Source organism: Micromys minutus (assembly GCF_963924665.1).
Source record: "Micromys minutus genome assembly, chromosome: 27".
In the NCBI taxonomy this organism is placed as follows: Eukaryota; Metazoa; Chordata; class Mammalia; order Rodentia; family Muridae; genus Micromys; species Micromys minutus.
The window spans coordinates 38,173,716-38,196,736 of NC_137962.1; the positions used below are offsets into that span (position 1 = coordinate 38,173,716).

At 47.3% G+C, this 23,021-nt stretch overlaps 3 protein-coding genes across 3 annotated transcripts; 1 reads left to right on the top strand and 2 right to left on the bottom strand.

The window, feature by feature from the left end:
- The first annotated feature begins 574 nt into the window (after positions 1–574).
- RPS19BP1 (ribosomal protein S19 binding protein 1) lies at positions 575–3,812 on the top strand. The gene is made up of 4 exons (XM_080939628.1): positions 575–654; positions 763–897; positions 3,084–3,181; positions 3,349–3,812. Exons 1-4 carry the CDS (start codon positions 603–605, stop codon positions 3,490–3,492), a joined length of 429 nt encoding a protein of 142 aa, XP_080795754.1. The 5' UTR covers positions 575–602; the 3' UTR covers positions 3,493–3,812.
- A 3,164-nt stretch (positions 3,813–6,976) lies between these two features.
- ATF4 (activating transcription factor 4) lies at positions 6,977–9,016 on the bottom strand. Its single transcript, XM_080939920.1, has 3 exons — positions 8,850–9,016; positions 7,997–8,314; positions 6,977–7,884 (listed from the first exon to the last, which is right to left on the bottom strand). Exons 2-3 carry the CDS (start codon positions 8,220–8,222, stop codon positions 7,058–7,060), a joined length of 1,053 nt encoding a protein of 350 aa, XP_080796046.1. The 5' UTR covers positions 8,223–8,314; positions 8,850–9,016; the 3' UTR covers positions 6,977–7,057.
- Positions 9,017–11,839: 2,823 nt separating this feature from the next.
- On the bottom strand, positions 11,840–19,669 carry MIEF1 (mitochondrial elongation factor 1; the record flags this gene model as incomplete). The annotated part of the gene is made up of 4 exons (XM_080939824.1): positions 11,840–15,214; positions 16,231–16,493; positions 16,683–16,860; positions 19,526–19,669. The coding sequence occupies 4 exons, from the start codon at positions 19,667–19,669 to the stop codon at positions 14,408–14,410; spliced, it is 1,392 nt and encodes a 463-aa protein (XP_080795950.1). The 3' UTR covers positions 11,840–14,407.
- Between the last annotated feature and the right edge of the window lie 3,352 nt (positions 19,670–23,021).

Below are 23,021 nucleotides of genomic sequence, written 5' to 3' on the forward strand. Positions count from 1 at the left end.
CATTTTCCCACGTAGTAGGATTACAAAATTCGACTCCTAACCTCCTTGGCAAATGTCTTTAATGATTCTCATACAGATTCTCATAGTGCTTTGAGACGGGTGTATTGCTTTTAAGTTCGTGAAAAACTGTCTAAGCCTGGAAGAGAGACTTAGATCTGTAATTCCAGCCCTTGGATGGGAAGCAGAGAGAGAAGGATCAGGAGTTCAAAGTCATCCTCAGCTACAATTGAGTTCAGGAGCAGCCTGGGCTATATGTGTCCTTGTCTTAAAAGAAAGTAAAAAGAACCACTTCTTTTGCAGGAACTCGGACTATTCAACACTTGGCCCCTGAACAGAATTGACCGATGAGACTAGAAGTCGAGTCTGTCCACACAGTCTGGATCACAAGAGACCGTTGCTTAGAAATTGAACAACTGTAGCTTCTGCGCCTTGGACACGCCCGGGTCCCCTTCTCCTCTAGGGCTAAAAAAGCCGTTGAGTCTGCGTCCTAAGGTGGCACTTCCGCTCGCTGCGGAACCCTGGGTTTCCGCTCCAGTTTCCGCCGAGGAGCGAACACCGCCAGGGCGGAAGTAACTCGCAGCGTGTGGGCGGGGCTCGGCAGCATGTCGGCTGCGTTGCTAAGGCGCGGTTTGGAGCTTCTGGAGGCGTCCGAGGGTGAGGAGGGCTGGTCCTGCATCGTGGCGCTGTGCAGGAGGGCCGACTAGGCGGGTGGAAACTAAAAACGCGCCCTCCAACTCAGTCCTTCGCTGCCTTTCCCTACAGCTTCTCGTGCCGTCCCCGTGCAGGCCAAGGCGAGCGGTACTCCGGTGAAGCGGACCCGGAGAGCGAGGGCCAAGGCCTCCCAGGCCCTGAAACTACGAAACTCAGCGAAGGGAAAGGTGCCTAAGTCCGCACTAGGTGAGTTGGGAAAGAAGACTGCGAGTGTTTCGCAGGATTGGGGGCCTTGCAGTCGGGGTTCCAAAAGTTACCCGAGACTCAACAAGGAAAAGGTAAGAAGAGTGTTAAAATGGTCGGGGACAGGTTTCGAATCCTAGGAATCTAATTCCCAAGTCTGGGCTCTCAGTGTCTCTTTGCTGCTATCTGCTTTGTAGCTGTTAACAGGATGAGGGAAAGACCTGGGAATGGTGACACACACCTGTAATCCCCGCACTTGGGAGGTGGAGGCAGGGATATCAGAAGTTCTGTGACTTTCCTGACTACATGGTGAGTTCAAGGCAAGATCAGATCGTGGAGGCAAATAAAACGCAAGATCTAACCCTAGTGGGGAGCGAAGCATCAAAAAGACTCAACACTAGCATGCAAGTGTTTGCCAAGTGTATGAGGCATGTGAGGTAAAAGGCTCTAGAGTGCTCCAAGGGAGAATCAAACTAACAAGCCAAATTGAAAGCAATGTTAAGGCTGAGCACCTGAGAAAGCATAAGAGCTGCCAGGTGAAAAGGAGGGTACCTTTAGCCGGAAAGACTTGTGAATTTGGAAGAAGGAAGGCTAACAAGTAATATGAACAAGAGTCAAGATGGAGTATTCATCAGGGATAAAGGGCTGGCTCAATGGTTAAAAGCACTTGCTGCTCTTACAAAGGACCAGGAGCCCCCAGAAACCCAGATGGCAGCTCACAACTCCCTGTAACTCCAGGTTTGGGGACTAGATACCCTTTCTGACTCCACAGATGCTCACTCGGGGTGTACATACATACACTTAGTCGCAAGCACAAGCGTATGCATACATGCACACACATAAATGAAGCATGCATCCAAAATTTTACCCTTCTGAACCCTTTAAAAGTGTTAACTCATTGGACCCACACAGCAGCCCTGTGAAGTGGGCAGTTCTTTTCCACCACTCTACAGTTACAGAAGTAGGCAGTGTGTCCCCTTGCTGTTGCTCTTAATGTGCCCTGCTCAAGTGACAATAGGGTTAGCAGAGAAGTGAGTTGACGTGTGCTTTTCTGGTGAACTGTCTGCAGAGCAGAAGCCTTGTTTCCAGGAGAGCATCTTAGGGGATGTAGCACAGTTAGTAAGACTTCCAGGCTTGAGAAGGGGCACAGGATGGTATGCTGCTTTCTTCTTTGATTCCATGAGCTCTATAAAGGAAGTTGAGGTACTTGGGTTTCACTGTTTCTCCCACTTCAAGGAGGATAGGGGGGTTGTTGTTGTTTTGGCTTGGTTTATTTTGACAGATCTTACCCTGTGCCTCAGGCTGGCCTGGACCTCACTTTATAGTACAGGCTAGCCATGAACTCAAATCAGCCCTTCTGCTTCTGCTTCCTAAGCACTAGGATGATAGGCATGCACCACCACACCCAGCCTGTGAGTCTTGTTAAAAGGTAGGAAGTTTAAGAGGAAACACTATGAGCAGAGATAGAGCTTGGTGGCATGTGTAGTAGACAACAGTGGTTTGTACAAGTTCTCATGTCAAGGTTCCTCCCTGCCCAATTATTGGGGTTCCCTTCACTCCTGTCCTGAGGTAGAAGCTCCTCAAGACATACCTCCCACCCCCGACCCTGGATTTTCAGTATGTAATGGTAGGAATGACAGAACAATAGTCAGGCATGGTGATATTGCACACCTTTAATCCCAGCACTTATGAGGCAGAGACCAGCCAGCCTAGTCTACAGAGTGAGACTGTTCCCAACCCCAAAGGGAAAAAAAAGATACTCTCTAAAATGACTAGTTTGTTACTGTGTTTCTCAGTAAACAGGAGGCCTGTGTGTCTTGCCTGCCTGATACACAGCTATGCTCAGGGTAGACCTTGTATTATTTGTTGGTGGTGGTAGATTTTTGTCATGCTGTTTTTAAACAACCCTTCTGATCTGGCTATGTAGCTAGGAGCAGTGGTCTTCCTGTCTCAGTCTAGCTAGTACTGGGATCACAGGTGCAAGCCAGCGCACCTGGCTTAAGACACAGTCACATGACTAACTGAAAGCTCTCCAGTAGGGTCTGTGAGATTTGCAGCAGACAGGACCTATGGCTGTAGAAATATTCCCTTCTAGGGAAAGGACAGTGAGGCCTTTAACAGGGGAAGGGACTCAGAGGCTTCTACAGTACAGTGAATCTGAAATGACATGCCCTACCTGCTACCCACAGCTGAGTACCAGAAACGGCAGTGTCGAGACCACCTCAAGGCAAACCTGAAGTTTATGACCAGCATGAGAAGCTCCGTGCCAGAGTCTGTGACCCAGCAGGTTTGTCTAGGGTACAAGCTATAGGGTTCTGGGGTGATGACTTAGGCTGTTCTTCAGAATTTGTGATTCTCAGCCCTGCCCTGAGCCATAAATCCCTGTGATCTCAAAGGTTTTCATCTGTGCTTCCAAAAATGGATGTTCAGGGCCTTCACTCTGAACCTTTTCAGATTCTGCAGCAGAACCAAGGCCGAAAAGCCTGTGATCGGCTAGTGGCCAAGACGAAGAACAGCAAGAAGAAGAAGAAGGCTGAGGGCACTGTGTTCACTGAAGAAGACTTCCAGAAGTTCCAGAGGGAATATTTTGGCAGCTAGACTTCCTGGAGGGATGGGGACAAAAGGCACTAACTTTACTGCCATACCTCTGCTGTCCTGTGTCCCTGAAGTGCTATGCCATGGGCGACCAGCAGGTGACAGTGCAAATGTAGCCTGGCTCAGAAAGCCATATGTTTCTATCCCAGGACACCGGAACAGAGCTGCAAGCCCTGCAGCAAATTTTCCCTCAAACTGAAGTGGACTTCTGGTTTGGGTGGAGCCATCAGCACCCTGCCAGAAAAGATTCTAACTGTGAGTTCTGGCCAGGATCAGGTCCCAGGGCTATTTGCTGTGAAACAGGGCCAGGTACTTGGCCTGCTCAGACCACACTTCAAGGAGCTGGAAGTCAGCTATCGGATTTAAATAAATGTGGATTTGGGCAAATTGTGTGTGTGTGTGTGTGTGCGCGCGCACACACACGTGAGGGCTTTTGATGTGATTTACAGTGAGTCTCCCATCAGTGTTGATCTATGTTCTCCATGTCTAAGTCCCCCAGGCTCAGCCCAGCATAAATGCCTTTCTTCTACCAGCAAGGGCGTCCTCTCTGGGCATGGTCACTGCAACTGCTAGAGTTGCCCAGGAAGTGGACAAAAAGGTCTAGGAGTGAAGAAGTGGAGCTGCCTCCACCTTGCTGGAGCTTGGGGTCTGCTATGGCACTAGTAAAGAACAAAGTCTTATGTCATTTGATAGGGGCATAGGTTATGATTCCAGGAGTCCTCAGCAAGCAGGTTTACATTAAGTCTGTACCTCAACCAAGAACAGCAGTGAAAGCTTTGGTTGTGACCCCTCAGAGGGCAGACTGGACTTTTTCCAGCAACACAGTGCCAGACATAGGTGGCAAAGGAAAGCTCATGTGGAATGAGCACAGTAGGGAGAACAGCACAAGTGCAGGGGAAGAGGTGACCTGTCATAGGTACAGGAAATGTTTCAGTGCCAATGTATGCATTCCTGGGGAGAATTCACACAGCCATCCTCTCCCGAGTCTGCTGCCTCCATTCTTTTGGCTCAGTGATGATGGGCCCCTGACAAGACAGTGCTTGGACGTTGTCCTCAGTAAGAGAACAGGGTTCACTGTCCCTGGATCTCAAATAGGGACACAGAACTACATACAGCAGAGTGGGATTAGCTCCAGGTGACCTCTGCCTGTTGGAAAGCATGACCATCCATCCATCCATCCAGGTCACAGCAAGCAGGAACAAGAGAGGGAGTGTGCTTAATATAGGCTAGTGATGGGAGCTCTGGGCCCTCTGTGGATGGGCTGTCCTCTGTGACGTGGGTTCAAAGGGATGTGGGTGCAGGTCTATGAATCTTCACTCCTGCCTGCTCGCTGGGTTTTGCAGACCTTCAGAGAAGCAGATTCAGGTGATATTGGGGATTCATTTCCTCCTCAAATACGATGCTTACCAAGCCACTTAATGCTTATTTTCTAGGTCCCATTTCTAGGGAGTACACACCTTTGGCCACAAGGTCACCTAGAGGATGGAAGAAGAGATCCTTTTCCTGGTATAAGGCCTCCTCTCTTGGCTGCTGAAAAGGAAAAGATGGAGTACTGACCATTATCCCAAGCTTTACCACCCAGTAACCCTATGAAAGAACACTGATTGTTACATTTAAGCCAATGGGGATCTAGCAAAGAGAAGCCTACCTAAAGCATCCCAAGTAGATGCAGACTTTTGGGCCAGTTTAAAGATTTGGTGATCTGGACTTGGAGTGCTGCTGCCCCACCCCCATGCTTCCAGTGGCTTCTGCTGTGATCCTCTGCAAGTCCAGGGAGCTGCATAGAGAGGAGCAAGACTGCTACTGGTCTTGGGGACTCAGGGCCAGCCACCATGACACCAACCTTGCCTAGAGTGTAGAGTAGGAAGAGCTTAGTTCACAGTGCAACTGGAGCTGGTCAAGTTCTGGATGGATGAGCTGGTATTTGCCACAATCCCCCCCCCCCCTTTTTTTTTTAAAGATTTCTTTATATGAGTACACTGTAGCTGTCCTCAGACATACCAGAAGAGGGCAGTGGAGTCATTACAGATGATTGTGAGCTACCATATGGTTGCTGGAATTTGAACTCAGGACCTCTGGAAGAGCTATCAGTGCTCATAACCGCTGAGCCATCTCTCCAGCTCAATTTTCCTGATTCCTAAAGGCCTAGGCAAAAGGTCCAAGAATCTGCAATTCTCCCAACCTGAGCTGGTATATTTCTAAAGATGTCACTAGGTACTGGTTTGAGCATTTACCTGCCATTCTGTAGACTGCCTGGGTAGGTACTTAGCACTTGGGTCTCCTTACCTAACTCTTCTATATCCACCACCTCACCAGCCAACACAGCCTAGCTTCCTGCTTGCAATAGGGGTGAGCCAAAAGGCCTGCTGTAGAAGTGGGGCTGCTGCTGCGTCATCCTACCCTCACCCAGGCCCCACCTTGTTCCCTGCCCTCAGCATGCTCACCCTAGAGCAGGTCCTCCACCCAGTCAATATCTGGCAAAGGCTCTAAGTCGCCAGGGTCAGAGTGATTAGATCTTAACTGTTTGGGTCTCTTATAATGCATGTCCCAGGCTGCACCTAACAAGTGTGGTGACGCATGTCTATAAATCCAGCACTTGGAAGGTGGAGGCCAGAGGGGCAACAGTTCAAGATCATCCTTGGCCACATAAGTTCAAGACCAACCTAGGATATATGAAACTTTAGAGCATTGCCAGGGTGGTCTTGGAAGGACTGAAGTGACATTAACAATACATAGAAGTGGAGCCACCAGTTTTCAAGCACAAAAAACATCTGCCAAGGACCTCCATCTGTTTGTCTGCTCCCTTCTCTCAGGCCTTCTCCAACTACCATGTCCCTAGGCTACCTTCTCTCAGGCCTTCTCCAACTACCATGTCCCTAGGCTAGATTAAGCTGCCCCTGAGCAAATCCATCCACGTTGAGGGTGATGGTAGGCTTTTTATCTCATCTTGGGAGGGATCTGCAGTTAACCAAAGTGAGAAATTGGAGTAGGGCTTAAGAGCAGCAGTGCTGATGGGATGGGGGCAGTCTTGTTTTTCCGTTACTATATTCCAACAGCTAACACTCAGGCCATCTGCTGGCACAGGGAAGGCTGAAAAACAGGCCCCAACACACTACCTTCCAGATAAAAGGTAAAATACAGGTAGCCCTGGAAGCCTGGGTTCCCTTCCCAGCTTTCTGCCTATATTCATTTTCACCTCTGTAGACAGTGCCTGCCCACCCCAGCCTTTCCACCAAGTGAAAACAGCCCAGCCATCTATCCTTATGCAGAAGAGAAACCTAATCCTGTGCTCAAGGGCGGCATCTAGGCACTTCCACATGGCAGGTGTCCGGCACAAGGCCAATGTGAACAGGTGGATTTAAAGCACCTCTCACTAACCCAGAATGCCCTCTGGATAATCTTCATCTACCTAACCAGCTCAGACCAGTAATGTAGCTAGGACCTTCAACAGTCTGTTTGGAAAAAAATGACACAGAACCTACACTGGTACTTTCACTACAAAATAATTTATTACAGCAAACACAGCATCACAGGACTATGTACACACACAAGGCACCCAACTACTCTATTAAGGAACTCTCTTCTTCCCCCTTGCCTTACGGACCTCTTCTATCAGGTCTTTTAGATACTGGATCTCTTTGGCAAGAGAATCTGCCTTCTCTTTCAGAGCCTCATTCTTCTTTTCTAGCTCTTTACACTCGCCAGTGAGGGCTTCCTGTTCAGCCCGCTTCTTCTGGCGGTACCTAGTGGCTGCTGTCTTGTTTTGTTCCATCTTTTTCAGCTTCTTATCCAACTTCTCAGTCTTCACTTTAGCTGTCAAACTTACTCCAGGTGGGTCATAAGGTTTGGGTCGAGGAGAACCACGGGGACCACCTGGAGAAGGCAGACTGTCGGGTGGGGCCCTGGAGGTGGAGGGGCTATGCTGGGGAGAGCCCAGGTAGGACTCAGGGCTCATACAAATGCCACTGTCATTATCAGAGGGAGTGTCTTCCTCCTTTACAAACTGAGGGATTAGAGTAATATAAGCAGCGGAGTCAGGCTTCCTGTCTCCTTCCGAGATATCAACTTCACTGCCTAGCTCTAAACTAAAGGAATGATCTGGAGTGGAAGACAGAACCCCTGGGGAACAGGGAAGAGGCTGCAAGAATGTAAAGGGGGCAACCTGGTCGATTTTTATTACACTTTCTGGGAGATGGCCAATTGGGTTCACTGTCTGAGGGGGCTCCTTATTAGTCTCTTGGACTAGAGGGGCAAAAAGATCACATGTGTCATCCAACGTGGCCAAAAGCTCATCTGGCATGGTTTCCAGGTCATCCATTGGAAACAGAGCATCGAAGTCAAACTCTTTCAGATCCATTTTCTCCAACATCCAATCTGTCCCGGAAAAGGCATCCTCTGGGGGGGAAAAATTAGGAGTCAACAGTCCACATCATAAACTGGAAGCAGAAAACCTTCAAAACAACAGACCCACATGAATAGAGCACGTTGGAGCAGGTGTCCTACTCACCCTTGCCGGTGTCTGAGGCACTGACCAACCCATCCATAGCCAGCCATTCTGAGGAGCCCGCCTTAGCCTTGTCGCTGGAGAACCCATGAGGTTTGAAGTGCTTGGCCACCTCCAGATAGTCATCTAAGAGACCTAGGCTTTCTTCAGCCCCCAAACCCGACTGGTCGAAGGGGGACATCAAGTCCCCCGCCAACACTTCGCTGTTCAGGAAGCTCATCTCGGTCATGTCGTGGGGCTTTGCTGGAATCGAGGAATGTGCTTAACTCGAAGGTATCTTTGTCCGTTACAGCAACGCTGCTGCTGAATTTCGTGAAGAGCCTGAATAGGGACCCAAAAGCAAGTCCAATCATCTTTCTATCTAAGATGCTGGATGGCCAAATCCCAGAAGCTTCTAAATGAAGAGCACGTGGGCCCAAGGCCATTGTGTAAGCTTCCCCAGCCGCCAGCTCGGGTTGCACAAAATGGAGGCTTAAGCTTTGCTTCACCGGCCACCCAGAGGAAGTAGCTTGTTCTCGCGTCCTAATACGGCCAAGGCCGTCGCGCCCCGCCCCCGTGACTCACACCCCCGCCCCAGCGCCATCTTGGCCTCGCCACGTTCGCAGGATGACACCGGGACCCCTGCGAGGTCGAGTTGTTTAAGCTAAGAGAAGACGATGTAGCAGGATTTGAGGTACTACTCCCCCCACCCAAACGCCGCCCGCCCAACCCTGCCCGCGAGCGCCGGCGTTTCGGGGCCACGCAAACAAGGCGGACGCGTCCGGCCGCTTGTAAAGCCGCGTATGATGGCCAACGCGCGTAGGCCGCACCCAAGCACAGCAAAGCACTCGCCCCACGCAGTCGGCCCAATACTCACGCCATGGCTTAAGCCGGTGGGGGTTGCCGCTGCAGAGCCTGGTGCTGCTGCCGCCGCTGCAAAGGCCAACGCTGCCGCAGGCACTGCTGCCTCTAATACGCCATGGTGGCCGCAAGCCCTGCGGGAGGGGAAGAGGGAACTACGGACAAACAGCCAACCACCACAGAGCAAGCAGAAATGGCGGTGACACGCCCTAAGCCCGCCTTTTATAGATTCGGCGAGGGACGCAGCACACCACGTATCCTCCCACCGCGGCCACGTGACCCTGCCGTAGCTCCACCTAACCGCGTCCTGTTGACGCCCTGGTCCGCCCCAACCCTTCTCCGCTGTGCTCGGGGAGTAATTGTGGCGTTACAGATTATCCTGAAGGCCCAATGAAAGGAGAAAAGCGCACTACTTTATAGGTTTACAACCAACCGAAGTCAGGTTCCGGAGTGCGGAGGGATCTCTCCTTACCGGACTTCCGGTGTCTTACCGGGCGGGGAGAGACACATAGCCAAAGCTATGACGGTCAAAGCCAAAGCTGCCAGGTTATCACGCGAGACGCCTTTGGAGCGCGCGTCGAGCTGATTGGCCCAGGCGTGGCGAGTCATCTAAACTTTAAGTTTCTATTGGCTCTGAACCCTAGGAGCACTAGTGTGGGGAGGAGCCACCAGAGGCTCTAAACGCCAGACTCTCACGCCTACTGACCCTTGTCAGAGGTGACCCTGATGTAGTTGCATCGCTTCTTAGCAGCTTTGGTCCACCACGGGGGAAACAACTTTCCAGGCTTGACCTTTGGGCTGAAAACCCTCTTTCCCTGTTATTTGTTCTCAGAATCGGGTGGGCAGGCTTCAGGCACGTAGACAGACCCTCCGGAGTTACCTGTCAGTCCAGGGACCACACATTAAGCAGGGAATTCATGCTGGAACTTTATTGGGAGACATTCTGGTTCCTCCAGCTCTGCATCTTTCCCCTGATCCCTGTACTGGGAAAATATGCCTAACCTCGAGTCTATCCTACTCTAAAACATGCCCATCCTCCCATCACAGCGATGCTCACTCCTGGTTTGTACAGGGTCAGTTCCTCTAAGATTGGATTTTATTCAGTGGGATCTCAAGCCTTAGGGTGGTTCTGATTAACTCCCAAGTCTTAACTTCTGGGTATAACTTTCCCAAGAAGTCATCCTGATGAGTGAGCAGTCACTAAAGTGATTGGAAGCACCAAGTACTGGTCAAGGACAACTCACCATAAGGGATGCTGTTTTGGAAGTGCTGAGAGGCCCTCTTCCCAACTCCAGCCTGAAAATCTTTTGAGTTTCCTCGACTGTTTAAATGACTCACACAAATACCACTCAAATGGCACAGTGCCTGCTGCTTCCTGCTCTGTAATTATTTGCAAGCCATGTACTCTAGTACACACAATCCTAGAACTCCGGTACTATATAGTTCAAGGTCATCCTTGATTACATGGCTATTGATTGCTATTTATCCATTCAAACCTAATTCCCAAGTCACTATCTCCCTAACTCCGTGATTCATCCTCCTTCCTCAGAGGACCCTTTATAATTATTTACTGAGACTAAACCAACTATAAATAACCATGATGTACAAGACCTACATAATGAGATGTTTTTATCTCCAAAGACGTCTGGAGTGCATGTGCACACATACAGAAGTTACCTAGACTTTCCATGCAAAGACGACAAAAGAGTAACTATTGCTTTGCTCTGGAATCCAAAACAGGAGCTACACTGTTACATTGTTACACCCCCTACAGGTTTCTGTCCCCTAAGCATAATGTATCCTGCAAACCATGTTTTATAACCTATGCTGAATTTGTAACCCCATGATATATGCCCAGGCCTTTGCTTTGCTAACTCCTAAACCTCTGATACATGACTGCTGTTTGCTATACAAAAATGTGTCTCAGCAGAAACCTTCCACACAGCACAAGTGTGCGCTGCTTTTTCTGGCCTCCTTTCTTAACAGCCAATTATCCTGGCAGCTGTTTCCTATCACATGTATCTACCCCACAGGCAGCCTTGAGTCCCCCACTCTTCTGTTCCGGTGCTAACAGCCAATTATCCCCACAGCTGTTTTCTATCAACCCTAAAGCTTTCCCATAAAAGGGACCTCCAAGCCAGTGAGGGGCTGCTTGGCTGGCCAGTCTAAATAAAGTTTGCTTAACCAGTCATGCAAATGTTTTTTCCTCAGCTCTTAACAAAGGCTCCTGATCATACAAGTTGGCCATACTTTAGTTTAAAAACACTGACCCTGATTTGACACCTCATCCTACTCCTAGCAAACACGTAATAAAATACCTCATACCACATACACACATGAGAGTTGTTGGAAAGGAGATTTTTATTTTCTTCTTCCCATGCTGCAGAAGACGCTGTTTTCACCAGTTCAATTTCTCTCCTTCAAGGAGAAAGAGGAATAAAAGTTCTCTGGGCTTTAGAGCTAAACTGCTCCTATACAGACCCAGCCAAGAGAGGACACAAAGATTAGTGACTGATTCCATTCTACCAGCTTGACACAATGACCACCACAGAAGGGCAGGCAAGTGACTGGAAGGCAAGTTGTGGACCTGGCCTCAGAGACCAAGGGTTTAAAGACTACAGGGTGATCAAAATAAAAGTCAACACCCACCTCATTCCCACCTGCAATTAAATATAGAAGCTTCATGCTGGTATTTTGGACACAAAATAGTTTGGCTTACAACCTCTCAGCCTGGTACAAGGGTTAACTCTGTTCTCAAGTGCCTCATCATTTACCTTGGCCTTGAGCTTATACTAAAAAAGCTAGAGTTGTAGCAGATGCTCTCGGTTTTATCAAGTCATGATCCCAAGGGAGTGTATCTTGGTAGAAGGCTCTGAACACATGGTGCATTCTGCTTTCAGGATCCCCCAGCCTGAAGCTGATTCATCTTAACCATTAAGCGCTTTGGTGGATTACAATGGAGTAAAGTCAGCCAGGGCCAACTCCAGAAGATGATGGGGCAGCTCCAACAGTTTTTCTGTCTTTATTTTTAAAAGTTTCAATGGTTAATAGGAAGAAAAATACTGCTATCCTGAATTCCGTTTTGGTGAAAGAGCAACAGAGAAGAACCAAAATAAACTTGGGTTTACTTGGTTACCAGGGTAATGAGTACAGTTTTAGGCATCAAGTATATATAGTCTGCTAATCTTGACAATGTCAAAATACCTCCCAGACAGAAGTAGGGGCTACCAGTGGCATTTCCTCCAGGCGAAGTGGGAGTAACTAAAGAGAAAGGCAGAGTGGTGGCACAGCCAACGGGGTCTTTCAACAAAGTGTTAGAGGGAAGCAGAGCAGAATATCTTTTCTTCCATCCAAGCATCCCAGAGCATGTGGCTGCCCCCCATACTTTAAGATAAAGAATGACAGCAAAGAAAACACATACGCCTAGTTAATTCACAAACCCACCAGGATAGAGCTGGTCCCACTTTTCCATGTTCTGAGGAAGTCCTAAGAGGTTCTTGCTTATAAGATGGCCAAGTCATGATTTAGTTTTACAAAACACAGTCCAAAGTCAAAGCTGTTCATAAGTCAGGCAATAAATTCATGCTTTTCCTAAATTCACAATGACAAATAAATTCATTGCTTTTCCTAACTTCAAAACATGGCTGTGATTTAGGACTTTGGAATCTTAAGCATCTTCAAGTTTTGCATTCATTTGCACTTTTTCTGGCATCAGAAATGGAATCAGTTCAGAGATGACAGCTTAGGGGTCTTATAATACTTATGACAGGAAATCTAAATCCTATCTAAAATCTGTTTGTGCAGCACTCTATCAACTCTCTCTCCAACAGACAGCAACTAGAACCTTCTACGTCAGCCCTTCTATGCCCGCTCAGTCTAACTTAGCAATAGATATTTTCAGCTCCTATTTCATTTTTATTAACTACCAGGAGGGCATGTTTCAGTTAAGGTTCTTGGCTTTATCTTTTTAAAGTTTCTCATACTATCTTACACAAGCCAAAGAGAAACTCCTGAAGAAGTCATTACACATATTTGGGAGGAGGAAAGGCTAAGGATAGCCGGGCTCAACCTCCTAACCTATGGGAGAAGGGGGTGTGTCTCTATCCTAATTCCAAATGGGTTGCTGCAGGGTCAGTGCTATTTATAGTCATTTTGTATCACCCTTATTAGGAAGGGCCAACGCAGCCAGAGTGTGTCACCAGAATCACACTGATGGAGAGGTAGTAAGAATAGATAAAGAAAGACCTGATGGGAGAACAAAATACTAGAAGGGTAAATCAGAACCAGAGTTACTGTCAGCCTCTTTTCATGAACGGAAGAAAAAGGACACATTGACATGACACTCCCTTTCCCACCCATAGGATATGATTACATGGCCATAAATAGCAATCTTAGCAGCAACATGGGAAGTCCCAACTCTTTTCTGTGTGTCTGATCTATGTCTCTTCCTAGGTAGCACCAATCCCCCAGGAGTCAAGTAAGGGACCTGGGCTGGCATGGTCATGTGCCCTCTGGCCTGTGGAAGTACCAATAGTGCTCAGCAAACACTGTCAATAAGGAAAGGGGTCAAGTGAGAGGTACTAGCCCTGGATATGTTCTTGCTCAAAGGCAACACCTAAGAAAGGTAAAGCCTGTCAAAAAACCAATGTGGTCACTGGGTTTCAGCTGACACTGCCTCCTTTTGCCTTCCCTTGGCCTCTGTGGCTAAAGCAAGGTCCCCTTCTACCAGCAACCAAAGGGAAAACAGCATCTTAGAAGTGTTGCCTATGAGGCCCCCAAGCCTTCCCTGTCTGTGACTTTGGTGACCACAGACAGAAACAAACAGAGGAAACACACAGGCTCTCCAATCAGCTTCAGAACCCTAGCCCTGTGCTCTCACTGATAGTCATAAAGCATCTCAATAAAATAGCTGCATCGGGCACCTCCAGTGTGGGTCAATGCACCATCCCCAGGTTCAAAATTCTTATCTCAGATAAACAGGAATTGCTTAGGGTAGGGAGAGATGAGCTTGTTTTCCAGGAACCAGGGTCAAAGACCGATTCGCCAGGGCAAAGATACTTTGCCAGCCTCACCCCAGAAACCTAAATACTGTCTCATTACTCTGCAGAGCTCAGCTTGGAAACATGCAATCGCTCCTCTATGACATCAACTACAGGCAACATCATCATTAGGCAAATGTGCTCTGGGGACAAGAGCAAAGAGGTGTGTGACCAAGAAAGAGAAAGACAGAGAAGACAGCAAACAAGAGGCCAAGGGGCAGAACAAGACATAGGAGACAGAAAAGCAAGAAATCTGGGCCAAAAACAAAACACCCAAAGGCTGAGGCCAGCACTCCACACCTTCTGTTTGTTCCAAAAAAAAAAAAAAAAATCAGCCTAGAGTAAGGCGGCAAGTAGGGAGCACAGTGTTTGGTTACAAAAATAGGGATGGGTGGGAAAACCAAAGGGATGTCATTCTAATCAGCATGAAGTGACCAGGACAATTACCAGCAAAACAGGAGGCACCTAGGGACCCTGTGAGGCACCAACCACGTAGCCAAGTGTTTCTAACGGAGAGTCTGGGCCTTCACCTGCCCTACGTCTGCAGCAGCACCTCCGGCTCAGACAATGAGCAGTAGAGGGTATATCCCAATTCGTCTATTTCTTGAGGGGTGAGCTCTGCAAATAGGTTCACCTTGGGGTTCAGGGCACTGGGCAAGACTCCAGCCTCCAAGTAGCTGATGAGTCCCCTCAGGGCCTGTAGAAAGCGGTCGGCCAACATGTCTGGAGACCAGTCAGCCTCTTCCTGGGCCAAGTGGAGGATGACATTGGTTAGCTGGCTGGCAGTGAGGTGGCCCAGAGCTGGAGTGGACTTGCATATGGCCTTGAGGATCTTGAGGCACAGAGACCGGCAGCCGGAGTCCGCCTGGTCCAAAGCCCGTAATCGTGCCGTCTCAGCAGGACGAAGGCTCAGCCGCCACAGATTGTCATACTGAGCTAACCGGTGTGGTCTGGCCACCAAGACTGTGTCACCAAGGGTCACTGATGGCAGGAAGTCAATGACAAGATGTTTGTCCCTCTCATACTGCACTTCTAGTGTCAGGGCCTCTGGGGGTGGTGCTGGTCGGATCACATAGTCTAAGAGGGACCCTATGGCTGGCCAGTTGATGGAACCTGCCACCACCTTCTCAAAGGTGTCTGCCACTGTCTTTGGGGAGAGGTAGCCACCTACAACACAGCGGTCCCAATAACTGCTACCCCGAGGAAAGTACTCTGGGTTTTCACGACGAACCAGGAAGAAACCAGGGACATTCATAATGGTGTCCTCCCCAGGTATGCATGACCACAGGTTCTGCTCCAGCACAAGGGGAACAATAAGTTGGATATGGTCAGCTGTCACCACCTGCCAGAACACAATTAGAAAGAGTTGGTTTTTAAAAATTCTTTATTACAGTTGGGTATGTGTGTGTGTGTGTGTGTGTGTGTGTGTGTGTCACATCAAACACTTTTGATGTGTCATGACATGTGGAGGTCAGAGGTAACTTACAAGAGTCAATTCTCTCCTTCAACCATGTGGGACCCAGGAATTGAACCTGGGTCATCAGATTTGGTGCCAAGCACCTATACCTGCTGAATCATCTCACTGGTCCCAGAATTAAAAGGTTTTAAAGAGCTTTACTATGCTTAAGACATATGCTACCTACAACATAGGTCCCTACCATTTTGTATTTTTCAACAGTAATGGAAGCCAGTGGTTCAATTAGCACACACAGAAAGCGGGACAAGAATACAGCGAGGGCAGATTTCTTAGAGCTACCCTGGTTTGGGGTTTTGATTTTTTATTTTTGAGGTAGGATGTCATATAATGCAGGCTGACCTCAAACTTCATAGCTGAGGTTGACCTTAATGTTTGACCCTTCTATCACCTGAGTGTTGACATGACAGGCCTGTGTCACCACACCTATTTTATGCAACACTGGGAATTGAACCCAGGGTCTAATACAACTACACTCCTAACCCCTAAAGCATCTTAAAAAGTCTAAGTATGACATAAAGAATGAGAAAGGATGAAGCAGAGGAACCAACACTGCTGTGTGGCAGGATTTGTAAGCATGATGCTTTCTGGTTGAGGCCCAGGAACAATTCCTTTCTTGAAAATCTCCAGGGCTGGAGAGATGGCTCAGTGGTTAAGAGCACTGACTGTTCTTCCAGAGGTCCTGAGTTCAATTCCCAGAAACCACATGGTGACTCACAACCATCTATAATGGGATTCAATGCCCTCTTCTGGTGTGTCTGAAGACAGCGACAGTGTTCTCATACATAAAACAAATAAATTAAAAAAAGAAAAGAAAAAAAGAAAATCTCCAATACTGAGAAGCATCTGAACACACCCAGCCCACCCTTCATAACAACTGTTACCTGCAGATCATCATAGAGGCTGCCACTCAGGTACATGTCCCGAAGTGGCATATCAGGCAGCTTGGCTCGCAGGAAGCTCCGGAGCTCAGCACAGATGTCCACCGCAGCTTGCTTGGCCCGAGCCTGCTCTCCAGCAGGGATGGCTGCCCGGTTCCGGTAGTAAGAAAGAAGTTTCTCCTGCAGGGACATGCGGAGTCGTGACTTCTTCAAGTCTACCTGGCCCCTCCTGGCCAATGGTTTGGGCCGGGGTGGGCAGAATGTATCTGCCAAGGCAAGAGAGAGAGGCATGTGAGCTCTGCCCAAGCTTGCTCAGGCCACAAAAATCCCAGTTCCAGGAAGGAAAAGGACTTGGCACAAAGGGCAAATTGCCTGACATTCCCTGCTGAGAAGTGTCTGCACCACAGCAGCTCTAAGTCCAGAAGCAGCCCAAGAGAGCTCAACGAAGTTCTCACCTGTGTCAAAGGCAGAAGAGTCTGTGGGAAGGGTCTGCAGGGACCGGCTCAGGCCTGTCTTCATGTCTTTGTTCAATAGCCGAGGAGAGCCCATCCAATTTGGCTCTTCCCAGCTCCTCTTCCCTGAATGGCCTAGGCGGGTGGGGCTGGTAGGAGCACTGATTGCCCGGTCGTACATCTGCAATACCAGAGAGGACCAGGGGGACATACATACACCAGCCTTCAACCTTACTCCCAGCACCCCTCCTTCCCCAGACTCTGTGCCCCATTAAGTTCAAGAAATTTTTTGTTGTCTTTGGTGATGGTGCTACAGGAAATGAGACCCATGGCCTTGTGCATGCTGGGTAAATACTACCACTGAATTACATCTCCAGCCAATTTTTTTTCACTTAACTACAACTCAATTTTACTTAAATCAGGACTGTCCAAAAAAAAAAAAAAAAAAAAAATCACTGTAAGTCATTCATGATCTAAATTCTAGTGTATGAATTAAATTACGGTACAAATAAAAAGGTTATCAGACATTTGTTTTGTAATAAAGAAGGCAGTGGTATTGCCTATTAGTAGCCTTCTTAAGACAAATTGTAAGGTTTGCCCTTCTTTTTTTTTTTCTTTTAAAGATTTATTTATTTTATGTATGAGTACACTGTCACTGTCTTCAGCCACACCAGAAGAGAGATCAGATTCACTTAGATGGTTTTCACCATGTGGTTGCAGGGAATTGAACTCTGGACCTTTGGAAGAGTAGCCAGTGCTTTAAACTGCCAAGCCATCTTTCTAGCACCTTCTCACACCTTCTTAATGCAATTGAAGGTCATTTTTGGGCCAGGGATGTACTTTTTGGGATTCTCCAAATATTCCATCGGTATCCTCTCCTCATGTGATACCTTTGCTCTTGTTGGCATCTGTATAAGAGAATCCAGCAGCCTGACCTATCTTACATCCTAACAGACCATGGAGATTTGGTCCAGTCTCATGCTTGCCTCCCTTTTCCACAATATGGTAGTCGGAACATTCCTGGACAAAAACCTCCTTGCCTTTATCAACGTTACCCATTATTGCTAGATAAGAATCGATACACACCTTTAATCCTAGTGCTCAGGAGGCACAGACAGGCAAGATCTCTGAGTTCCAGGCCACCCTGCTCTACATATCGAATTCCAAAATAGCCTGGGCTATACAGAGAAACTCTACCTTGACAAAACAAAAACCAAAAAAAGAAAAAAGAAAAAAAAATCACCCATTTGCACAACACAAATGCTACGACTCAAAGACATGTGAAAGTCAGAGAACAACGTCTCTCCTTCCACTACACTGTCTCTGGGACCAAACTCTTGAGAGTGAGCCATCTCACTGGCCCAGACTAGACAGCTTCTGAAAAAAACGTTTTTGGTTTCTGATCATCTCCTCCTATCACTAAAGCTGCTTCAGTATTTCCTGACTATACAATACTATCCCTTTAGAATATTCTATGTAGGAAGGGTTGGGAGTACTGCTGAGCAGCAGAGTGCTGGCCTAACAATCCATGCTGAACAATCACTTACTTATCCCACAAATAGTTGCCAGCTTTTCCTCAGCATCACCAGAGGGTTGGTCCAGAGGATGCGCCAAGCATACAAAATCCTTAGATGTCTCAAGTCCCTACATGAAATGGGTTATTGTAGCTGGGTAGTGTGGCCCATGCCTCAAATCTCAGCACTCAGGAGGCAAAGGCAAGAAAATCTGACAGCTGCTTAGTGAATTCCAAGCTAGGCAGGCTACTGTGTGAGACCTTATCTTAAAACAAACAGGGACAATGGGAAGACTTAGCAGGTAAAGGCACTTGCTCCCCAATAATTCAAGTCTGAGTTCAATCCCCAAATCCAAAGGTAGAAGGCAAGAACCCACTCGATAAAGCTGTCATCTGATTTCCACTGTGCACCTGACTGTACACAAGTATTCATGCACTAATAATTTTTTAAAAAATCATTGTAAAACCTGTGCAGTTTTATATGTATTTTAAATTTTATATTATGTATATTATGTGATCAAATATAAATACTATGTAAATATCTATTCTGTTGCTAATGGGATGATCAAAAAAAATTTGGTAACTATTCAGTGTAAATGCAATTTTTATTGTTGTTTGTTTGCTTGTTTTTCCTGTCAGAGTTTTCCTATGAGGTTGTGGCTGGCCTGGAACTCATTCTGTAGACAATACTGGCCTTAAATTCAGAAACCTGCCTGCCTCTGCCTCCCAAATGCTGGTATTAAAGGGATGGGTATTTTCAATCTAGTTGGCTGGAACTGTGGTGTGGCCTCATGTGTACTTCAGAGGTATTACATACTATGGCCTCATGTGTACTTTTCAGAGGTACTACATGCTGTGGGCTCATGTGTACTTCAGAGGTACTACATGCTGTGGGCTCGTGTGTACTTCAGAGGTACTACATGCTGTGGGCTCATGTGTACTTCAGAGGTACTATATGCAGTGACTCATGTGTACTTCAGAGGTACTACATGCTAGGCACTGTTCCCAGTGCTCATCTTCTAAGTGTATCCAAGGATACAGATAGAGATGGATGCTCTAAAAACAGGAGTGAGGGAAGGAAACAGAAGTATATGTGTGGTTGCTATTCTAAACCATGCCATCAGAGAAGGCCGGGTAGATGGGTTGGTTGCTGTGTTTTACTTGGTAGGATACATTTCTTTCTATCACAGTGGTCTCTTTATGGAGAAGCCTAGAAGCAAGCTGCCAGATGACTGAGTTATGCTCCAATTACGGTGTCAGACTACCTCAGGAGAGCTCCTCTTTGTAGACAACTCACCACCTCCCACCCTGGGACCAGGCTGCACGCACTTACCCGCTTAACTGCCAGTGTCGCAATGCCCAACATAGCTGCTCCACCCACGCCCAGCACCAGCCGGGCATTGGAGAGCACAAAATCGATGGCCGTGCCAATGCCATTGTCATCCTTCTTGCCTTTGCGCTCACCAGCGCCTGCCATTGCTCACCTGAGAATTAAGACAACACAGCCATCACCACCTGGGTCCACAGAACCCCCTCTTTCTGTCCCTCCCCATCACAGCCAAGATTACTGCATGCGAAATCTAGGTCCAGAGGGAAGTACCATGTCCCGTGACAGGAAAAGAAATGCCAGTGTATACAACAGAAAAACCTTTCACAGACCTGGCATTAGCAAACATTTAAGTCCTCCAGTGAAATATCCCACCATACAAGACAATATGGTTTTGATAGGAAAACAGTCTTCCTTTAGACACTGCTTTGGGGAATGTTAGGATTAAGAAATAGGTGGGCATGGTGACAGACGCTTCTAACGGAAGCCACATTTTAAAAGGGCGAGGCGCTCATTGTCAAAATACTCTTTCCCTCATATGCTCACAGGACAACATCTTCCTCTCCTCTACCTTTTATTTTCAATTAAAGCTTTAGGTTCAGGGATATGAGAGATTATCTGGCCAATTAAAATATATTTCTACCTCAAATGCACAGAGAGGCCGAAGAGTTAAACATGGCATGTACACTGGTGTCAGGTAAGACAGATTCATCATCCTTCCAGCTAGCACTGCCATGGGGATGAGATACATGACAACCAGCAGAGGCAGAGAATTCCGATCACCAACCCACAAATGACCTCCATTTTAAGAAAAACCTTTACAGATAGGAGAAGCACTAGATGCAGAACCCTCAAACCATCCTGGAAGGGTACTGCCCCCTTCCAAGTCAGAGCCAGCAGAGGCCTCACTGAGCCTGCCAGTCCTTGGCCCTGCGGATGTCTTGGAAAATCACAGTGGGTACAGTGTAACAGTAAAACGTGGGTTTTAGAGTCAGGAAACCTGAGACCTGAGTACTTGCCTTGGGTCTGAGCTAATTTGTTGGGTGACCTCAAACGGGTCCCTTAACCCCCAAGCTGATTACTTCATGGCCCAAATTACAGGATTGTAGTGAGAAAAAGCACTGGTTGGGACAACACATGCAATTACTTCATCCACTGTAAACCCAGCCTCCAAGAGACAGCCATCAGTGAGTCAGGACTTCCACTCAGAGAGAGAAGGGCTGCAACCAACCGTCCAGCTACACCGCATGTTTTAAGAAGAAGCTCCAACAGCCTCAAGAACACTGAAACTCTGCTGTGCTTCAGACCAAAACTGGGAAGCAGGGCAGGCTTGCTAAGGGGCTCCCCAATAATCTAATTCAATACTCACCCTAACCCAAGGACTGGTGACCTAGAAGAGAACACCCACAAGCTCACAGGGAGACAAGGTCTTTAAACCTTTCTCATTCAGGTTACTGTCCCTCCACTTTAACCCTGATTCTACTGCCTCTAACCTCCAGTAGACATAAGATCCCCTGGCAAGGAGAGTCAGGTTAGGCTCCTCAAGGGAAGCTATGTTTAATAGGTACAGTTTCAGATTAGCCAGTTTTTAAAAAAAAAAAAAAAAAACAACTCTGGAAACCTGTTACTACTGACCTATTCACTTTAACCACCAAAAATGGCTTAAAAAAAAAAAACAAAAACAAAAACAAAAACAAAACCAGAAAGAAAACAGTGACCAGGAAAGGAGGAGGCTGGAGAGAACTGTACTCTGTGAACAACTCAAGCAAGGTTTATCTAAACTATTTCACCATGTTTCTGCTTAGTGAGGACATTAGAACCTTGCAGTTCCCAGCTAGACAGAATGCAAGGGAACTCAACTGAACAAATCTAGGCATTTCCATGACCATGTGCAGCTTGAGTGCATGTGATGGTAACGAACCCACAGTAAATGCAGGGCTTCAGCAAACAACACCCCAAAAAGGCCTTGAAAGCAGTTTGCCTCTGACCTCCCGCCTTCCAGCCTTCCTCCCGACTCTCCTCAGGGGCAGAACATGTGAAGTAGCAGGGTGTGCACGCCTTTAATCGCAGCACTGGGAAGGCAGATGCAGGTGGATCTCTATGAATTTGACATCAGCATGGTCTACAAAGTGAGTTCCATGCCAGCCAGTGCAATATAGTGAGAACCTACCCCAAAATTAACTAACTAACTAGAACTTAGAAGCCATTCCCCTCAAAAGGCAACCAAAAAGTCTCACAGCAGATGCTGGGAATAGTTCAGTGGCAAAACACTTGCCTTTCATGCTCAAGGCTCCAGATTCTGTATCCCAGCATCACCACCCAAAAAGGAGAAAAAAGAACCTTGTTTTAACTCTCCTTCTCCCTACATTTCTGTGTAAGTCTGTAACCTCCCTGGTTGACTATGGGTCTTTCTTAAGACTTCTATTTCAGAAAGGGATCTACCCAATACCTGACAGAAAAAAAAGACACAACTTAGGGGCCAAAAAGAGCTGAGAAGACTGGCAAGCCTCACTGAACCTCCTTCTCAATCCATTATTAGATTATATACTATGCCCTGGTCTCTAGTACACAGCTGACCAATTACTGAAGCTAAGCAGAAAATGTTCTTATTGTTTAAGCCTTCATTCTGAGTGTTCCATCCAGGTTATCAACCATAACTCCTTCCCCAGAACCATGTTACCCAAGCTGGCCCCAAACTACCTATGTAGCCAACACTGGCCTCAAACTCCTGATCCTCCTGCCTCCTCTCAAGTGGTATGATTACAGGAATGTATACCATATGTGGCTGTTATCTTCAATTTAAAGATGAAGAAACTGAGGTACATGTTCAATAAGTAGCCCAGAGTAACTTACATGTCAGCAAAGTGTGCAGCCAGGGTTTGAATCCAGAGCTTACACTGTTGAGAGAACCAATTCGCAGGACTCCCTACCTACCTCTGACACCACACAGCTCTTCTACCCACTACACTATAGCTTCATGGGAGCATTCTGGCACATTCCGTTTTGAGGGTAATGTCTGACACATTTTCTACTGTAATGAATGAACTAACCCTGTGGTATTTGAGGGTTTTGTTTTGCTTTGTTTCTTCCAGACATAGGCAATTGTTTAGCCTAGGCTGACAAATGTACTACCTGTCCCAGGTGTTCCCAGACATAGTCTGCTGTACAGCCTAGGCTGACCCGAAAGTTACTAGCTGTCCCAGGCTAACTCTGAACTTGTGGTCCTCTGGCCTTAGCTTCCTAAGTACTGGGATTACAGGCTAGTACCACCTTTTCATTTTTCCCTTGATGGCAAGATTTAGCACAATTCACAATCAAACATCAGAATGCACTTCAGTAACTCCCTACTTCTTCAGACCCACTGCCTTTCCCTGAGCATGCAGGACTCCATGGGCATCCCCGACTCTACTGTATGCTATTGTTTGTATTGTATTATATGTTCGCTGAAACACAGGCTTCTTGAAAACAAGAAAACCAAAGGCTGGGATGGACCCCTAGTCAG

Coding starts and splice junctions, on each gene's coding strand:
- RPS19BP1 (XM_080939628.1), top strand. CDS start 603: ATGTCGGCTGCGTTGCTAAGGCGCGGTTTGGAGCTTCTGGAGGCGTCC. Junction 898..3,083: donor GGTGCCTAAGTCCGCACTAG/GTGAGTTGGGAA, acceptor TGCTACCCACAG/CTGAGTACCAGAAACGGCAG. Junction 3,182..3,348: donor CAGAGTCTGTGACCCAGCAG/GTTTGTCTAGGG, acceptor GAACCTTTTCAG/ATTCTGCAGCAGAACCAAGG.
- ATF4 (XM_080939920.1), bottom strand. CDS start 8,222: ATGACCGAGATGAGCTTCCTGAACAGCGAAGTGTTGGCGGGGGACTTG. Junction 7,885..7,996: donor TGCCTCAGACACCGGCAAGG/GTGAGTAGGACA, acceptor TTTCCCCCCCAG/AGGATGCCTTTTCCGGGACA.